This window comes from Somniosus microcephalus, chromosome 13 (genome assembly GCF_052327205.1).
Source record: "Somniosus microcephalus isolate GS21.2 chromosome 13, FLI_Smic_1.0, whole genome shotgun sequence".
NCBI classification, from domain to species: domain Eukaryota; kingdom Metazoa; phylum Chordata; class Chondrichthyes; order Squaliformes; family Somniosidae; genus Somniosus; species Somniosus microcephalus.
In genome coordinates, this window is record NC_140999.1 from 55,234,963 (window position 1) to 55,254,696 (window position 19,734).

The window sequence follows — 19,734 nt, forward strand, 5'->3', positions numbered from 1 at the left end:
CAGTCAGTCAGTCAGTCAGAGCAACAGTCAGTCAGTCAGTCAGAGCAACAGTCAGTCAGTCAGTCAGAGCATCAGTAGTTCAGTCAGTCAGAGCATCAGTCAGTCAGAGCAACAGTCAGTCAGTCAGAGCATCAGTCAGTCAGTCAGAGCAACAGTCAGTCAGTCAGTCAGAGCAACAGTCAGTCAGTCAGAGCAACAGTCAGTCAGTCAGAGCAACAGTCAGTCAGTCAGAGCAACAGTCAGTCAGTCAGAGCATCAGTCAGTCAGAGCAACAGTCAGTCAGTCAGTCAGAGCAACAGTCAGTCAGTCAGTCAGAGCATCAGTCAGTCAGTCAGTCAGAGCATCAGTCAGTCAGAGCAACAGTCAGTCAGTCAGTCAGTGCAACAGTCAGTCAGTCAGTCAGAGCAACAGTCAGTCAGTCAGAGCAACGGTCAGTCAGTCAGAGCAACAGTCAGTCAGTCAGTCAGAGCAACAGTCAGTCAGTCAGTCAGAGCAACAGTCAGTCAGTCAGTCAGAGCAACAGTCAGTCAGTCAGTCAGAGCAACAGTCAGTCAGTCAGTCAGAGTATCAGTCAGTCAGTCAGTCAGTCAGAGCAACAGTCAGTCAGTCAGTCAGTCAGAGCAACAGTCAGTCAGTCAGAGCAACATTCAGTCAGTCAGAGCAACCGTCAGTCAGTCAGTCAGAGCAACAGTCAGTCAGTCAGTCAGAGCAACAGTCAGTCAGTCAGTCAGAGCATCAGTCAGTCAGTCGGAGCAACAGTCAGTCAGAGCAACAGTCAGTCAGTCAGAGCAACAGTCAGTCAGTCAGTCAGAGCAACAGTCAGTCAGTCAGTCAGAGCAAAAGTCCGTCAGTCAGTCAGTCAGAGCAACAGTCAGTCAGTCAGTCAGAGCAACAGTCAGTCAGTCAGTCAGTCAGAGCAACAGTCAGTCAGTCAGTCAGAGCAACAGTCAGTCAGTCAGTCAGAGCAACAGTCAGTCAGTCAGTCAGTCAGTCAGAGCAACAGTCAGTCAGTCAGTCAGAGCAACAGTCAGTCAGTCAGTCAGTCAGAGCAACAGTCAGTCAGTCAGTCAGAGCAACAATCAGTCAGTCAGTCAGAGCAACAGTCAGTCAGTCAGTCAGTCAGAGCAACAGTCAGTCAGTCAGTCATTCAGAGCAACAGTCAGTCAGTCAGTCAGAGCAACAGCCAGTCAGTCAGTCAATCAGAGCAACTGTCAGTCAGTCAGTCAGAGCATCAGTCAGTCAGGGCAACAGTCAGTCAGTCAGAGCTACAGTCAGTCATTCAGAGCATCAGTCAGTCAGTCAGAGCAACAGTCAGTCAGTGCAACAGTCAATCAGTCAGTCAGTCAGAGCAACAGTCAGTCAGTCAGAGCAACAGTCAGTCAGTCAGAGCAACAGTCAGTCAGTCAGAGCAACAGTCAGCCAGTCAGAGCAACAGTCAGTCAGTCAGTCAGAGCAACAGTCAGTCAGTCAGTCAGAGCAACAGTCAGTCAGTCAGTCAGAGCATCAGTCAGTCAGTCAGTCAGAGCATCAGTCAGTCAGTCAGTCAGAGCAACAGTCAGTCAGTCAGAGCAACAGTCAATAAGTCAGTCAGTCAGAGCAACAGTCAGTCAGTCAGAGCAACAGTCAGTCAGTCAGTCAGAGCAACAGTCAGTCAGTCAATCAGAGCAACAGTCAGTCAGAGCATCAGTCAGTCAGAGCAACAGTCAGTCAGTCAGTCAGTCAGGGCAACAGTCAGTCAGTCAGAGCAACAGTCAGTCAGTCAGTCAGAGCAACAGTCAGTCAGTCAGTCAGAGCATCAGTAGTTCAGTCAGTCAGAGCATCAGTCAGTCAGAGCAACAGTCAGTCAGTCAGTCAGTCAGAGCAACAGTCAGTCAGTCAGAGCAACAGTCAGTCATTCAGAGCAACAGTCAGTCAGTCAGAGCAACAGTCAGACAGTCAGAGCAACAGTCAGTCAGTCAGTGCAACAGTCAGTCAGTGCAACAGTCAGTCAGTCAGTCAGAGCAACAGTCAGTCAGTCAGAGCAACAGTCAGTCAGTCAGAGCAACAGTCAGTCAGTCAGTCAGAGCAACAGTCAGTCAGTCAGTCAGAGCAACAGTCAGTCAGTCAGTCAGAGCAACAGTCAGTCAGTCAGAGCAACAGTCAGTCAGAGCAACATTCAGTCAGTCAGAGCAACAGTCAGTCAGTCAGTCAGTCAGAGCAACAGTCAGTCAGTCAGTCAGTCAGTCAGAGCAACAGTCAGTCAGTCAGAGCAACAGTCAGTCAGTCAGTCAGTCAGTCAGGGCAACAGTCAGTCAGAGCATCAGTCAGTCAGAGCATCAGTCAGTCAGAGCAACAGTCAGTCAGAGCATCAGTCAGTCAGAGCAACAGTCAGTCAGTCAGTCAGAGCAACAGTCAGTCAGTCAGTCAGAGCAACAGTCAGTCAGTCAGTCAGAGCAACAGTCAGTCAGTCAGTCAGTCAGAGCAACAGTCAGTCAGTCAGTCAGTCAGAGCAACAGTCAGTCAGTCAGAGCAACAGCCTGTCAGTCAGAGCAACAGTCAGTCAGTCAGTGCAACAGTCAGTCAGTGCAACAGTCAGTCAGTCAGTCAGAGCAACAGTCAGTCAGTCAGTCAGAGCAACAGTCAGTCAGTCAGAGCAACAGTCAGTCAGTCAGTGCAACAGTCAGTCAGTGCAACAGTCAGTCAGTGCAACAGTCAGTCAGTCAGTCAGAGCAACAGTCAGTCAGTCAGAGCAACAGTCAGTCCGTCAGTCAGAGCAACATTCAGTCAGTCAGAGCAACAGTCAGTCAGTCAGTCAGTCAGAGCAACAGTCAGTCAGTCAGTCAGAGCAACAGTTAGTCAGTCAGAGCAACAGTCAGTCAGTCAGTCAGTCAGAGCAACAATCAGTCAGTCAGTCAGAGCAACAGTCAGTCAGTCAGTCAGTCAGAGCAACAGTCAGTCAGTCATTCAGAGCAACAGTCAGTCAGTCAGTCAGAGCAACTGTCAGTCAGTCAGTCAGAGCATCAGTCAGTCAGTCAGTCAGTCAGGGCAACAGTCAGTCAGTCAGAGCTACAGTCAGTCATTCAGAGCAACAGTCAATCAGTCAGTCAGTCAGAGCAACAGTCAGTCAGTCAGAGCAACAGTCAGCCAGTCAGAGCAACAGTCAGCCAGTCAGAGCAACAGTCAGTCAGTCAGTCAGAGCAACAGTCAGCCAGTCAGAGCAACAGTCAGTCAGTCAGTCAGAGCAACAGTCAGTCAGTCAGTCAGAGCAACAGTCAGTCAGTCAGAGCATCAGTCAGTCAGCCAGTCAGAGCAACAGTCAGTCAGTCAGTCAGAGCAACAGTCAGTCAGTCAGAGCATCAGTCAGTCAGTCAGTCAGAGCATCAGTCAGTCAGAGCAACAGTCAGTCAGTCAGTCAGAGCAACAGTCAGTCAGTCAGAGCAACAGTCAGTCAGTCAGAGCAACAGTCAGTCAGTCAGTCAGAGCAACAGTCAGTCAGGCAATCAGATCAACAGTCAGTCAGAGCATCAGTCAGTCAGAGCAACAGTCAGTCAGTCAGTCAGTCAGGGCAACAGTCAGTCAGTCAGAGCAACAGTCAGTCAGTCAGTCAGAGCAACAGTCAGTCAGTCAGTGCAACAGTCAGTCAGTCAGAGCAACAGTCAATCAGTCAGTCAGTCAGAGCAACAGTCAGTCAGTCAGAGCAACAGTCAGTCAGTCAGAGCAACAGTCAGTCAGTCAGTCAGAGCAACAGTCAGTCAGTCAGTCAGAGCAACAGTCAGTCAGTCAGTCAGAGCAACAGTCAGTCAGTCATTCAGAGCATCAGTCAGAGCATCAGTCAGTCAGTCAGAGCAACAGTCAGTCAGAGCAACAGTCAGTCAGTCAGTCAGAGCAACAGTCAGTCAGTCAGTCAGAGCAACAGTCAGTCAGTCAGTCAGAGCAACAGTCAGTCAGAGCAACAGTCAATCAGTCAGTCAGTCAGAGCAACAGTCAGTCAGAGCAACAGTCAGTCAGTCAGAGCAACAGTCAGTCAGTCAGTCAGAGCATCAGTCAGTCAGAGCAACAGTCAGTCAGTCAGAGCAACAGTCAGTCAGTCAGTCAGAGCATCAGTCAGTCAGAGCATCAGTCAGTCAGAGCAACAGTCAGTCAGTCAGTCAGAGCAACAGTCAGTCAGTCAGTCAGAGCAACAGTCAGTCAGTCAGTCAGAGCAACAGTCAGTCAGTCAGTCAGAGCAACAGTCAGTCAGTCAGTCAGAGCAACAGTCAGTCAGTCAGAGCAACAGTCAGTCAGTCAGTCAGAGCATCAGTCAGTCAGTCAATCAGAGCAACAGTCAGTCAGTCAGTCAGAGCATCAGTCAGTCAGAGCAACAGTCAGTCAGTCAGTCAGTCAGGGCAACAGTCAGTCAGTCAGAGCAACAGTCAGTCAGTCAGAGCAACAGTCAGTCAGTCAGAGCAACAGTCAGTCAGTCATTGCAACAGTCAGTCAGTCAGAGCAACAGTCAGTCAGTCAGTCAGAGCAACAGTCAGTCAGTCAGAGCAACAGTCAGTCAGTCAGAGCAACAGTCAGTCAGTCATTGCAACAGTCAGTCAGTCAGAGCAACAGTCAGTCAGTCAGTCAGAGCAACAGTCAGTCAGTCAGTGCAACAGTCAGTCAATCAGAGCAACAGTCAATCAGTCAGTCAGTCAGAGCAACAGTCAGTCAGTCAGAGCAACAGTCAGTCAGTCAGAGCAACAGTCAGTCAGTCAGAGCAACAGTCAGTCAGTCATTCAGAGCATCAGTCAGTCAGTCAGAGCATCAGTCAGTCAGTCAGAGCAACAGTCAGTCAGTCAGAGCAACAGTCAGTCAGTCAGTCAGAGCAACAGTCAGTCAGTCAGTCAGAGCAACAGTCAGTCAGTCAGAGCATCAGTCAGTCAGCCAGTCAGAGCAACAGTCAGTCAGTCAGTCAGAGCAACAGTCAGTCAGTCAGAGCATCAGTCAGTCAGTCAGTCAGAGCATCAGTCAGTCAGAGCAACAGTCAGTCAGTCAGTCAGAGCAACAGTCAGTCAGTCAGAGCAACAGTCAGTCAGTCAGAGCAACAGTCAGTCAGTCAGTCAGAGCAACAGTCAGTCAGTCAGAGCAACAGTCAGTCAGGCAATCAGAGCAACAGTCAGTCAGAGCATCAGTCAGTCAGAGCAACAGTCAGTCAGTCAGTCAGTCAGGGCAACAGTCAGTCAGTCAGAGCAACAGTCAGTCAGTCAGTCAGAGCAACAGTCAGTCAGTCAGTGCAACAGTCAGTCAGTCAGAGCAACAGTCAATCAGTCAGTCAGTCAGAGCAACAGTCAGTCAGTCAGTCAGAGCAACAGTCAGTCAGTCAGTCAGAGCAACAGTCAGTCAGTCAGTCAGTCAGAGCAACAGTCAGTCAGTCAGTCAGTCAGAGCAACAGCCTGTCAGTCAGAGCAACAGTCAGTCAGTCAGTGCAACAGTCAGTCAGTGCAACAGTCAGTCAGTCAGTCAGAGCAACAGTCAGTCAGAGCAACAGTCAGTCAGTCAGAGCAACAGTCAGTCAGTCAGTGCAACAGTCAGTCAGTGCAACAGTCAGTCAGTCAGTCAGAGCAACAGTCAGTCAGTCAGAGCAACAGTCAGTCAGTCAGAGCAACAGTCAGTCCGTCAGTCAGAGCAACATTCAGTCAGTCAGAGCAACAGTCAGTCAGTCAGTCAGTCAGAGCAACAGTCAGTCAGTCAGTCAGAGCAACAGTTAGTCAGTCAGAGCAACAGTCAGTCAGTCAGTCAGTCAGAGCAACAATCAGTCAGTCAGTCAGAGCAACAGTCAGTCAGTCAGTCAGTCAGAGCAACAGTCAGTCAGTCAGTCATTCAGAGCAACAGTCAGTCAGTCAGTCAGAGCAACTGTCAGTCAGTCAGTCAGAGCATCAGTCAGTCAGTCAGTCAGTCAGGGCAACAGTCAGTCAGTCAGAGCTACAGTCAGTCATTCAGAGCAACAGTCAATCAGTCAGTCAGTCAGAGCAACAGTCAGTCAGTCAGAGCAACAGTCAGCCAGTCAGAGCAACAGTCAGCCAGTCAGAGCAACAGTCAGTCAGTCAGTCAGAGCAACAGTCAGCCAGTCAGAGCAACAGTCAGTCAGTCAGTCAGAGCAACAGTCAGTCAGTCAGTCAGAGCAACAGTCAGTCAGTCAGAGCATCAGTCAGTCAGCCAGTCAGAGCAACAGTCAGTCAGTCAGTCAGAGCAACAGTCAGTCAGTCAGAGCATCAGTCAGTCAGTCAGTCAGAGCATCAGTCAGTCAGAGCAACAGTCAGTCAGTCAGTCAGAGCAACAGTCAGTCAGTCAGAGCAACAGTCAGTCAGTCAGAGCAACAGTCAGTCAGTCAGTCAGAGCAACAGTCAGTCAGTCAGAGCAACAGTCAGTCAGGCAATCAGAGCAACAGTCAGTCAGAGCATCAGTCAGTCAGAGCAACAGTCAGTCAGTCAGTCAGTCAGGGCAACAGTCAGTCAGTCAGAGCAACAGTCAGTCAGTCAGTCAGAGCAACAGTCAGTCAGTCAGTGCAACAGTCAGTCAGTCAGAGCAACAGTCAATCAGTCAGTCAGTCAGAGCAACAGTCAGTCAGTCAGAGCAACAGTCAGTCAGTCAGAGCAACAGTCAGTCAGTCAGAGCAACAGTCAGTCAGTCAGTCAGAGCAACAGTCAGTCAGTCAGTCAGAGCAACAGTCAGTCAGTCAGTCAGAGCAACAGTCAGTCAGTCATTCAGAGCATCAGTCAGAGCATCAGTCAGTCAGTCAGAGCAACAGTCAGTCAGAGCAACAGTCAGTCAGTCAGTCAGAGCAACAGTCAGTCAGTCAGTCAGAGCAACAGTCAGTCAGTCAGTCAGAGCAACAGTCAGTCAGAGCAACAGTCAATCAGTCAGTCAGTCAGAGCAACAGTCAGTCAGAGCAACAGTCAGTCAGTCAGAGCAACAGTCAGTCAGTCAGTCAGAGCATCAGTCAGTCAGAGCAACAGTCAGTCAGTCAGAGCAACAGTCAGTCAGTCAGTCAGAGCATGTCAGTCAGAGCATCAGTCAGTCAGAGCAACAGTCAGTCAGTCAGTCAGAGCAACAGTCAGTCAGTCAGTCAGAGCAACAGTCAGTCAGTCAGTCAGAGCAACAGTCAGTCAGTCAGTCAGAGCAACAGTCAGTCAGTCAGTCAGAGCAACAGTCAGTCAGTCAGTCAGAGCAACAGTCAGTCAGTCAGAGCAACAGTCAGTCAGTCAGTCAGAGCATCAGTCAGTCAGTCAATCAGAGCAACAGTCAGTCAGTCAGTCAGAGCATCAGTCAGTCAGAGCAACAGTCAGTCAGTCAGTCAGTCAGGGCAACAGTCAGTCAGTCAGAGCAACAGTCAGTCAGTCAGAGCAACAGTCAGTCAGTCATTGCAACAGTCAGTCAGTCAGAGCAACAGTCAGTCAGTCAGTCAGAGCAACAGTCAGTCAGAGCAACAGTCAGTCAGTCAGAGCAACAGTCAGTCAGTCATTGCAACAGTCAGTCAGTCAGAGCAACAGTCAGTCAGTCAGTCAGAGCAACAGTCAGTCAGTCAGTGCAACAGTCAGTCAATCAGAGCAACAGTCAATCAGTCAGTCAGTCAGAGCAACAGTCAGTCAGTCAGAGCAACAGTCAGTCAGTCATTCAGAGCATCAGTCAGTCAGTCAGAGCATCAGTCAGTCAGTCAGAGCAACAGTCAGTCAGTCAGAGCAACAGTCAGTCAGTCAGAGCAACAGTCAGTCAGTCAGTCAGAGCAACAGTCAGTCAGTCAGAGCATCAGTCAGTCAGCCAGTCAGAGCAACAGTCAGTCAGTCAGTCAGAGCAACAGTCAGTCAGTCAGAGCATCAGTCAGTCAGAGCAACAGTCAGTCAGTCAGTCAGAGCAACAGTCAGTCAGTCAGAGCAACAGTCAGTCAGTCAGTCAGAGCAACAGTCAGTCAGTCAGAGCAACAGTCAGTCAGGCAATCAGAGCAACAGTCAGTCAGAGCATCAGTCAGTCAGAGCAACAGTCAGTCAGTCAGTCAGTCAGGGCAACAGTCAGTCAGTCAGAGCAACAGTCAGTCAGTCAGTCAGAGCAACAGTCAGTCAGTCAGTGCAACAGTCAGTCAGTCAGAGCAACAGTCAATCAGTCAGTCAGTCAGAGCAACAGTCAGTCAGTCAGAGCAACAGTCAGTCAGTCAGAGCAACAGTCAGTCAGTCAGAGCAACAGTCAGTCAGTCAGAGCAACAGTCAGTCAGTCAGAGCAACAGTCAGTCAGTCAGAGCAACAGTCAGTCAGTCAGTCAGAGCAACAGTCAGTCAGTCAGTCAGAGCAACAGTCAGTCAGTCAGTCAGAGCAACAGTCAGTCAGTCATTCAGAGCATCAGTCAGAGCATCAGTCAGTCAGTCAGAGCAACAGTCAGTCAGAGCAACAGTCAGTCAGTCAGTCAGAGCAACAGTCAGTCAGTCAGTCAGAGCAACAGTCAGTCAGTCAGAGCAACAGTCAGTCAGAGCAACAGTCAATCAGTCAGTCAGTCAGAGCAACAGTCAGTCAGAGCAACAGTCAGTCAGTCAGAGCAACAGTCAGTCAGTCAGTCAGAGCATCAGTCAGTCAGAGCAACAGTCAGTCAGTCAGAGCAACAGTCAGTCAGTCAGTCAGAGCATCAGTCAGTCAGAGCATCAGTCAGTCAGAGCAACAGTCAGTCAGTCAGTCAGAGCAACAGTCAGTCAGTCAGTCAGAGCAACAGTCAGTCAGTCAGTCAGAGCAACAGTCAGTCAGTCAGAGCAACAGTCAGTCAGTCAGTCAGAGCATCAGTCAGTCAGAGCAACAGTCAGTCAGTCAGTCAGTCAGGGCAACAGTCAGTCAGTCAGAGCAACAGTCAGTCAGTCAGAGCAACAGTCAGTCAGTCAGAGCAACAGTCAGTCAGTCAGAGCAACAGTCAGTCAGTCAGAGCAACAGTCAGTCAGTCATTGCAACAGTCAGTCAGTCATTGCAACAGTCAGTCAGTCAGTCAGAGCAACAGTCAGTCAGTCAGTCAGAGCAACAGTCAGTCAGTCAGTGCAACAGTCAGTCAATCAGAGCAACAGTCAATCAGTCAGTCAGTCAGAGCAAGTCAGTCAGTCAGAGCAACAGTCAGTCAGTCAGAGCAACAGTCAGTCAGTCAGAGCAACAGTCAGTCAGTCATTCAGAGCATCAGTCAGTCAGTCAGAGCATCAGTCAGTCAGTCAGAGCAACAGTCAGTCAGTCAGAGCAACAGTCAGTCAGTCAGTCAGAGCAACAGTCAGTCAGTGCAACAGTCAGTCAGTCAGTCAGAGCATCAGTCAGTCAGTCAGTCAGAGCATCAGTCAGTCAGAGCAACAGTCAGTCAGTCAGTGCAACAGTCAGTCAGTGCAACAGTCAGTCAGTCAGTCAGAGCAACAGTCAGTCAGTCAGAGCAACAGTCAGTCAGTCAGAGCAACAGTCAGTCAGTCAGTCAGAGCAACAGTCAGTCAGTCAGTCAGAGCAACAGTCAATCAGTCAGTCAGTCAGAGCAACATTCAGTCAGTCAGAGCAACAGTCAGTCAGTCAGTCAGTCAGAGCAACAGTCAGTCAGTCAGTCAGTCAGTCAGAGCAACAGTCAGTCAGTCAGAGCAACAGTCAGTCAATCAGAGCAACAGTCAGTCAGTCAGTCAGAGCATCAGTCAGTCAGAGCAACAGTCAGTCAGAGCAACAGTCAGTCAGTCAGTCAGTCAGGGCAACAGTCAGTCAGTCAGAGCAACAGTCAGTCAGTCAGAGCAACAGTCAGTCAGTCAGTCAGAGCATCAGTCAGTCAGAGCAACAGTCAGTCAGTCAGTCAGGGCAACAGTCAGTCAGTCAGAGCAACAGTCAGTCAGTCAGAGCAACAGTCAGTCAGTCAGTCAGAGCAACAGTCAGTGAGTCAGAGCAACAGTCAGTCAGTCAGAGCAACAGTCAGTCAGTCAGAGCAACAGTCAGTCAGTCAGTCAGTCAGAGCAACAGTCAGTCAGTCAGTCAGAGCATCAGTCAGTCAGTCAGTCAGTCAGAGCAACAGTCAGTCAGTCAGTCAGAGCAACAGTCAGTCAATCAGAGCAACAGTCAGTCAGTCAGTCAGAGCATCAGTCAGTCAGAGCAACAGTCAGTCAGTCAGTCAGTCAGGGCAACAGTCAGTCAGTCAGAGCAACAGTCAGTCAGTCAGAGCAACAGTCAGTCAGTCAGTCAGAGCAACAGTCAATCAGTCAGTGAGTCAGAGCAACAGTCAGTGAGTCAGAGCAACAGTCAGTGAGTCAGAGCAACAGTCAGTGAGTCAGAGCAACAGTCAGTCAGTCAGAGCAACAGTCAGTCAGTCAGAGCAACAGTCAGTCAGTCAGTCAGAGCAACAGTCAGTCAGAGCAACAGTCAGTCAGTCAGTCAGAGCAACAATCAGTCAGTCAGTCAGAGCAACAGTCAGTCAGTCAGTCAGAGCAACAGTCAGTCAGAGCAACAGTCAGTCAGTCAGAGCAACAGTCAGTCAGTCAGTCAGTCAGAGCAACAGTCAGTCAGAGCAACAGTCAGTCAGTCAGAGCAAGTCAGTCAGTCAGAGCAACAGTCAGTCAGTCAGTCAGAGCAACAGTCAGTCAGTCAGAGCAACAGTCAGTCAGTCAGTCAGAGCAACAGCCAGTCAGTCAGTCAGTCAGAGCATCAGTCAGTCAGAGCAACAGTCAGTCAGTCAGTCAGAGCAACAGTCAGTCAGTCAGTCAGTCAGAGCAACAGTCAGTCAGTCAGAGCAACAGTCAGTCAGTCAGTCAGAGCAACAGTCAGTCAGTCAGTCAGAGCAACAGTCAGTCAGTCAGTCAGAGCGACAGTCAGTCAGTCAGTCAGTCTAAACGGATCGTTCTGTCTGTCCTCACGTGTGCGTCTGTCCGGCTATGCGCTCGAAAGTTATTTATAGAGCGTACCTACGCGTGCGTTACGTCGAAAGAAAGCTTACCTTTCCGAAACGGTCGTAAGCGTATTTACGTTTCGGTCGGACGAAAATCGCGCCCGCGGTATCCGAAAAACGTTCAAAATTCCGCTCATTAGCATCTCATTATCCGCTCATTGGTCGACCTCGAGCTCACTCTGTCGCTAATCGTACGCCGGGTTCCTGGCGCGTGCGGCCGGGCCCTCCTACGGTCGAGTGACGGGACGATTGACCAATTCTACGCTTTGGTCGACCGTCAGGTCACCAATCGGTGCGTGTGTGGGCGGGCCTTATCGTTCTGAACCGAGGTGAGTCGCCGGCATCTTGATTCCAAACTTTTCCTTTTTCCCGCTTTCTGTGTTTTAAAAGCAACGCTTTTTTGAAAGACGCATTGTTTTTTAAAAAAGTTAATTACTTTCTAAATCTTTTATCTAATCTCATTAATTTTCCTACCTTTCCCCGTTTTTCCAGGTAGGCCTCGATTCCTCGGCCTCTCCTCCACACCCACACCCGAGCTAGGCACCTCCCGGCCCCAGTCAACAAGCGGCCCCCGATCGCCGCCATCTTTGTGAAGGCTGGAGGGGCGGGCCTCAGCCGAGCGCCGCTACCTTAGTAAAGGGTGCGCACGCAGCAGGAGCAGCTGAGACGCGGCGTCTCTCTCTGTTCCCCGCTCGGCTCGGGCGGGGGGGGCGGGGCTCTCGGGAGTGCTGATCTCGGGCAGGGCTTGGAGAGCGGGAAGGGTTACCCCGGCAACCGGGCCCGCCGGCCGTCTCTCACAGGCGCTCTTCAAGCCAGCTGGGGAGGGCGGGGCCATGTCAGTGTGTGGGGCGGCACGGAGCTCCGTGGAGCCATCGCCGGCGCTGGGCTCGGGTGCTTTGTGGCCTGCAGCCGAACAGCGGCTGCGGACCTCGAGCTGACCGGGGCGCTGGACTCAGCTGGGCCATGTCTTTGCGGGTGTTCGCCTCGCCCAATGGCATCAGGGTGACGGCCGAGGGAACGCGTTCATCCAGGTGCCGAGGCCCGGGCCCCGGGGCGGAAAGAAGGATTGGAGCGGGGGATGGGGGATGAGGGCTCGGGCAGGGGAGAGGGGGGAGAGAGAGGGGGTAGGGAGGTGGTGAGAGGGAGGAGGGGAGAGAGGGTGGGGGAGGGGAGAGAGAGAGTGGGGGAGGGGAGAGAGAGGGGGTGGGGGGAGGGGAGCGAGAGAGAGGTTGGGGGGAGGGGAGCGAGAGGGTGGGGGGAGGGAGGGAGTAAAGCAGGGAGAGACGGGGAGGGAGAGGGTGAGGGAGGGAGAGCGTGAGGAGAGGGGGAGAGTAAAGCAGGGAGAGACGGGGAGGGAGAGGGTGAGGGAGGGAAAGAGTGAAGGGGTGGGACAGGGAGGGAAAGAGTGAGGGGGTGGGAGAGCTTACCTTCTTCCTTCCTTCGCAGGGGTCCATCGGACCACCTTCCCCCCCGTCGCGCTCTCTCTCTTCCCCCCCGTCGCGCTCTCTCTCTCTTCCCCCCCCCCGTCGCTCTCTCTTCCCCCCCAGTCGCTCTCTCTTCCCCCCAGTCGCTCTCTCTTCCCCCCAGTCGCTCTCTCTTCCAACAACAACATGCCCTCCAAAAAGCCTCGGCACCGCCGGGCACTCCAGCTAGTTGTCTATAAACCCATATAGGACATTGGAGATTACCCTCAAGAAGGATCTCTTGACACACAAGTGAATGGAGTGCTGCATCACTTAATCTGCTGTTCCTGAATCTTCAATGCATTCTGGAATATGGCTTGTAGAGAGCAGAGGGAGGTGATAATTCACTGTAGAAATTTTCAGCTCACTGGTGGTGGTTCTTCGAAAGGATATCATATATCCATTCCCTTATTATGAGATCGAGGACCAGGAAGCATTGAGACAGCTGATTAATTAGCTTTATTCATCAAAATATTGATACAGGCCATTGCATGAATTGCCAGAGGCTGGCACCAAAAGTAAATCATATGCAATGGACTCGGTCATAAGCGTGTCGTCTTGACTGCTCACACTAGCCTAAGCAAGACTAGGTAAAAGTCACACTGGTTCTCTTTATAGGGTTAATTACATCACCCTAACGTGATTTCTCTATGTAAACCTGTTTCATCTACAGTTAGTATGTGAAGTTGCTTGATATGTCATACACCAAATCTTCTTTGTTCTCTCTTTACTTGAGTGACCAGCAATATTCCCTCTTTTTTTGGGTGCACGGCCCCCCTGCCCCATTCAAATTTCCACGCATGCGCGGTTTTTCTATTGAAAAGCCGGTGAGCGGCCTGCGTAGGACCTACAGACCGCTGCGTGGCCGCACTGCTCAACAGGAACATTGGTAACCAGTTACCTGACATGGCCTTTACCCACGTATCTCTGCGATATTTATTACAGAGAAACCTCTTCATTATTCACACTCCCCTCTGTCCCCAGACTATCTGGCATCATTCTTGCTGGTTAACTATCCTCCTCTCCTGTTCCAGTCTGGTTTTGGGCCCTGTTTGTCTCATCCAAAGACTGACCTTATTAACCCTTACAGCTATTACAAAGTTAATATAATGTGTATAGATGCAGCTATTATACTTTGTGTGTCTACACTTACAAGTGGTGGCAGAGAATAACACAAATACCTACTGAATGTAGGGAGGATGAATGACTCAAAAATTCATGGATAAAAAACCACGTGAGACACTGCTCGGAGACACTCGATCTGCAATGCCATTTCACTTTTATTTCATCATCAACCCAGGGCAAACCAATAGGCAAACATAAGCACGAGACATTGAAAACTAACAAATCCAATTCCATTAAATCATACAGTTACAAATTCATCAAAAATGTACAGTATTTGCAGAGTGAATGAAGCAAATCAGTCCCTCCCTCCGCTGCAACCCACTTTGCAATCCACAGTTGTATAAATCGACGGGTAATGCAAGCAACTTTTTTTTTAATCAAATGCATTTTAACTGTACAATACCAGAAAACATTACATTCATACCAATGTAATATAAATAATAAGGAAAAAAGGATTTGGGGAAAACAGAATTGCCCTCATTGTCACAGACTAATTGATACTACTCAACCAAATCACTGACCGGAGATATTCCACCGTCTCCCAGGTACCAATGACAAAAATTCAAAAACTCTTGTGTATTCTGCTGCCAATTTTAGGGGTTTGGAACTAACAAGGTACATTTTATGAATTAAAAACAGAAAATGCTGGAAATACTCAGCAGGTCAGGCAGCATCTGTGGAGAGAGAAAGAGAGTTAACGTTTTTTCTCTCTACGGATGCTGCCTGTCCTGCTGAGCATTTCCAGCATTTTCTGTTTTTATTTCAGATTTCCAGCATCCGCAGTATTTTGCTTTTGTACACACATTTTTTGGATTGCTGGCCCACTGGTGGGTGGAATCTAAATAAAAATTTCCTCATGTAGCCTTTCATCCCCAAAAAGAACCCGAGCAGAACACCAGAGTCCGACACTTGACCGTCACTAACCGCGGAGGGCGAGTTGCCCTGAGCCCAGCGCATCACGGACTCTGCTGACCTGTATCACGTCAAATCAAGGGTGATTCCCACATATCAAGAATATGGAGCACTCCCATAATATATACTTAGTCTGTGGGAATACTCTATATTCCATGTCTCTCTGGTCATATTTATTAGAATGTGTTGACGCTGTCCAATCTAGTAGAGTGTGTTGAATCATCCAATTTGGAGCATCAATTCACATTTTATAACCTCCTCAGACTTTTCATTTCCAGGGTCAAGTCTGAGCAGTGTGCCATCTTTAATTGGTTGGATGGAGGTGGTAAAATTGTCTAGACTTAATTTTTGCCAACTGTCTCCCTGTTCATGAAGGCATCAACTCCTCACTCAACATGCACTTCCAGCTGGGGTCGCTGCGCTGTAGGAACCCCTGCTGATTTCCTCCTCCCTAATCCTGGGGTGTTCAGGCCAAATAGAGTTTCCATATTGGTGCCTAGACTGAGATCAGCTGCCTCCACACAGTCCAGGGATGGAACGTGGTCTGCGTGGGTCAGCTACTGACTGAGCCCAGCAGTGGAACTAGACTTCTGGACTCGCCAAATGATTCAACTGGTGCAATTTGAATATGGAGCCTCCTTCATGGACAGTATGCAAATCTAGAATTTGGTCATTTTGTCCAATGTCATCACTCTACCTGGTTTTATTTTGTACAACCTTTCTTACGCTTTTTGTAAACTATTCATTCACTTCAAGAATTTATATTCAAAACTTTTGCACCGTAGCCAATTAAGTGAGTAAATTGTCCGGCAGCCAATTTTAGATAAAAATAGATTTTCAACCAATCTGGTAAACAGGACCTTTAAGACACTTGTTTACGGTACCGTCAATATTACAGAGATTGCTTTTTCATGTACCATTTTCTTAACACAAACTATATAAGACACACAACTACATAAACTATAAACAGGTTACTAAAATGTTCACCCTCGGACATTTCCGCACCACCACTCTTTCTTTCCCATATGTGGCTGCACTTCTAATCATTTTCTTGGATTTCCATGTGGCTGCTGGTCTCAGAACTGCTTAACTCCATTGATGGTTCTCCAGAATTGATGCCAGTGCCACTCCTCTGACTGGCCAGTACTGGAATAGCCCCAAAGCAGGGCAAGACTTCTTTAAAAACTTATTACAATAAAGCCTGGCAAATCCTTGCCTCAGGTTGCCCTGGAAATCCACTTGGGGATTAGCAAACTAGCTGAGAGCACTGGACCACCTTCAGTGACTGGGTCTGGCAAAACTGACCAGGTCTGCTGCCCAGGTGAGAGAGAGAGACGTCTTCCACAACTCACAGCACAGGTCTCTCAGACTGCAGTATGGTTTCACATAGTACACAGGAGAAACAGAGATTCTCACTGCGCATGCAACCGTTAAACTCTTAGAATCAGGTTACTTGACATCCCCATTAAATCTCCCTTTCTGTCATTTGATTTTGGGCTTAAAGTTATCTACGTAGCAAGAGGTACAGCAGATATTTACCATACAACCCCTCCTCTTTACGGCACTCTCTAAGGCATTCTATCCCCATTTCTTGATGCCAGTTGAACAGGAGCCAGAACCCCTAAACATCAACACGATGTGAGGTGTCGTCCCTTGTGTACAAAGTGACAGCACTTCAAGCATTGGGTCTTTACAGAGCTTGCAATACTGAACGTTTATCTTAGCATTGTGCCAAAACAAGTAGAATTGCACTGAGAGAATACGCACTGTAACTGGTGATTTACTCCAGTTTCTGAACGAGACACAAACTAGTGCCACTAAGCTGAGGAGGTTACTGTGGTACCTGGTCCCTTTTTACTAACCAATACTGTGATCCTTTGCTTTCCAAAGGGATTTCAGTGTTTGGATCGCATTAGTTTGCAAAATCAGTTTGCAATTAATGCGCGTTAATAATTCAACTGACCTAAAAATATCACAAGGCACTGAGAAAGGTCTGGGCTGCTGACGCAGGAAGTGGGTTAACAATACTGAGCACCGAAAACACAAACCATCAAAGAATAAGATTTGCAGCAGGATTATGAATGTGGATCTTCCTTGCTGGATCATGAGTCCTGTACAACTGGAGTCAACGAGAAGTGGTTTAGGACATCTGCCCTCAAGGTGATGCTAATTCTTATCTGTGGTTGACAAGTTGTTTTGATGAAGCAGCAGAGGTTATGTGGTAGATTTTGGTTTATGAGTTGTGTCTTTCTTTATAAAATGATGCAAATATCATGGCCTGTGATGCTGAAACCAGGTCACCACATTCTGCTGCGATTGTTTTAAGAGAACAGTTTGCAGTTTAGTCACTTGGAATTACAAAAATCAGCCTCCACTAACCATCTATCTGAGAAACTACATATTTACTACTGCATCTGACGCACAGCTACCATACTAAGCTAGACATCTTAAGTCCATTTGCAGCCTTTGCATTAGGACTAAGAATAGTGAGTGTTTTTAAATCTTCTGACATTTTACAGAGTAGAAATAATTTAAAATATTTAATAGTGGCATGATGCATTTTGTACATGATTTATCATCAATATTTCGCTGTTGATGACAATCATCATCTTTTACACAATTTCATTTTTAGTCTTGCTCAAACCCCCATCTCCCACCAAGTTTTAAGTCCTTCCCATCATGGGAACTAACTCTCCTCAACCCCCCCTCCCCCCTCCCACTCACACACACACTCTGAGGGGTCCCAATTCCCTCAAAAAAAAATAATTAATTACTTAGTTCTGAGACCTGACGGATTGATTCCATACAACATTCTAAACTGGTCTAAGTGTTACCATCTACACGTGCTGCCCTACAGTTGAATGAAGGTTAGCTGCTACACTACTGAATGTCAATAAAAAAAAAATTATGGAAATGTTTTGTCCCTTACGGTTTTGCACTCTTTTTCTAGCTGAGCCAAAAAGGTCCAGATTCTCTACAACACTTTCCTCCATTTGATGGCACAGCTGGGGAAGGAGCAAACTCTCAGATCAATGAAGCAGGAGCAGCTCAACTTCAACCTGCTCCATCTCGCTTACAGGAGCCACAGGGTTGAGTGCCCCAGCCACGAAGAGATACCGTTCACAGCCAAATGAAATAACTCCATCGTGCTTCAATGCTTATTGAGACGAAATAATTCAAAATAGGGCAAAAAAAGACGATACAAAGAGAACATTAAAATATATACAAATAAGCGCATTGCTTTCTAATAAATAAAGCATGCGTCTTTTTTGAGGTTGCCAAATAATGGTTTATAGGAAAAGTGGCTCAACGGAATCAAACAAAAAGTGAAAAATGTGTCAATTTTGGTTAATGATGAGCAAGGCAAGGTTTTAGTTTTGAGCCTCTGACGACTCAAACTTTATTAAGGGATAAACATTACTAACTACAGGCCAACAGTAAGGGCCCGGGGGGGGGGGGGGGGGGGGAAACTGCGTTGAACACACGGGCTTCCCTGTATGGATGATTACTGATTATGCTTTGCGGTAATACTTTATAACTCCAATTAATTTAATTTAACATCAACTGCAATCAATAGTGGAACAGGCCTTAAATAGTACAAACTAGTTTCCACATATTAAAAAAAATTATGAAGACACGAAAAAGTCTAGCCCCCCCCCCTCCCCCCACCAAACCTGTAACCTGACAGTAGAGACGTCATCTGGACTTTTCTTGGGACCAACGGCTCGACAGAACACGAGGGGTGTTCAATTCCTTTCTAACTTTTCCCCCCCTCTACAGCTTTTTCTTTTAGCCCCATCTAAAATCAGGATTCACCACACAAATATGCAAAAAAAAGGAAACAAAACATTTCTTTTATTTAAAGGTTCTAAAACATTTTAAAGAAAAAAAAATAAAGCTGCTCTTTTTTGTGTGCGCACGGCCACCCGAAAACCGCGCACGTTCTAAACTCCAGTGAGTGACAAGTTAACGTTACAGCTGGTGTACCCACAGTGTTCGAGGAGCCACAGAGACGCACCCGCACCTCCCAAGCCGGGATTCCACACATCATCAGCTCAGTTGCATCCTAGGTCTTAAGGAGGGAGATTTTTCTTTTTGTCTCCAAAGAAAAATTTAAACCATTTTGGGAATGCAGTCTGTACATTTACGTTTAAAACATTTTCAAAATCCACCCAAGCCTTCCAACAACAACAAAAAAAAAAATACTGAACCTGAATAATATTTGGAAAGAATTGCCTTGCTGCAGACAAATCAAAGAAGTGACATTGGTTTCCTTCATATCAATACTACCACACCCTACAACAGTTGCAAATATTGCTTTGGTTCAAACATGCCAGGGATATACACACAAAAGCTAGAAAAACGCCGCACTTTGTTCTCTCCTTTTTTCTTAAGCCCAAGATTAAAAAAAAAGGACTTCACACACAAGTTTTTTTTCTATGTACAGGAGATGTGGTTGAAACTTCAAGGCAGATTCAGTAGTTCAATTCTGAATTTGTTTAGCACCTTCGCAGAAGATGGCTCACAGTATTTACTGTAGAGTCTTTTCAACAACTTTTTTTTTGTTTAAATTGAATCCATTTACTAAGCACAAAAGCATTTTTTTTCTCTCCATTGAAAAACTCAAAACAAACAAAATTGCACCTTCTTAATTAATATATCCCTGCTGGTACGATGAGTGAAAGAGGTTTTCCATAAAAGTAAAATATTCAGGATTTTGGGTGTAATCTTTCTGGCTGTAGTCTTCCACGAACTTGGAGTTGGATGGCCGAGCCTTCTTTGCATCCTTAGAATCCTCTCCTGAGAAAAAGTCCTCATGCTGGGAGCTCGTCAGCGGCGACTGTAAGACAAACGGGATTGTGAGGGGACGAAGTAGATCAAATGTCTTATAGCAAAACCAAGACAGCAATTTGCCAATGGAAGGCTTGAAGGTGCAACTTTTACAAGTGATTTCCTACTTTTGAAATTCAGATCAGTTTAACAAATAACTTACAAACAACCCACAACACAGGTGTCAAAGGTCAGGGTTAAAGATAAGTAAAAGGCAGGGCTGGGAAAAAGGATGCAATTCTTCGCTTTAGTTGAACATTATCAATGGATTTTCCTCTATCACAGTTTCAAGTGAATGACCATGCAGAGATTTTGATTGAGGCTGGAGGGAGAAGCTCCCATAGAGATTGTATTCAGGGGGAACAATGATTGAAACTCAAAGCAATGTTCCAATGTTTAAAGATGCCCAGATTCAGTTCACGTGCAGAGTGACAGCCTAGTGCTTGTGGTGCAATACAATTGCCTCCAGAAAAAACTATGATGAATCACAGAATGTTCCAGCACAGAAACAGGCTATTTGGCCCATCAAGCCCGTGCT

General features: G+C 47.7%; 1 protein-coding gene across 4 annotated transcripts in view; it reads right to left on the reverse strand.

Annotated features, from left to right (window-relative positions):
- Positions 1-13,552: 13,552 nt before the first annotated feature.
- The window catches only part of kdm4b (lysine (K)-specific demethylase 4B), a 594,368-nt gene continuing 588,186 nt past the window's right edge, over positions 13,553-19,734 (reverse strand). For all 4 annotated transcript variants that reach the window (XM_086004915.1, XM_086004916.1, XM_086004917.1 and 1 more), the window contains one exon: positions 13,553-19,206. In XM_086004915.1, the coding sequence (XP_085861041.1) occupies positions 19,015-19,206 (192 nt within the window). In that variant the 3' untranslated portion in view covers positions 13,553-19,014. The remainder of the gene's footprint in view (positions 19,207-19,734) is intronic.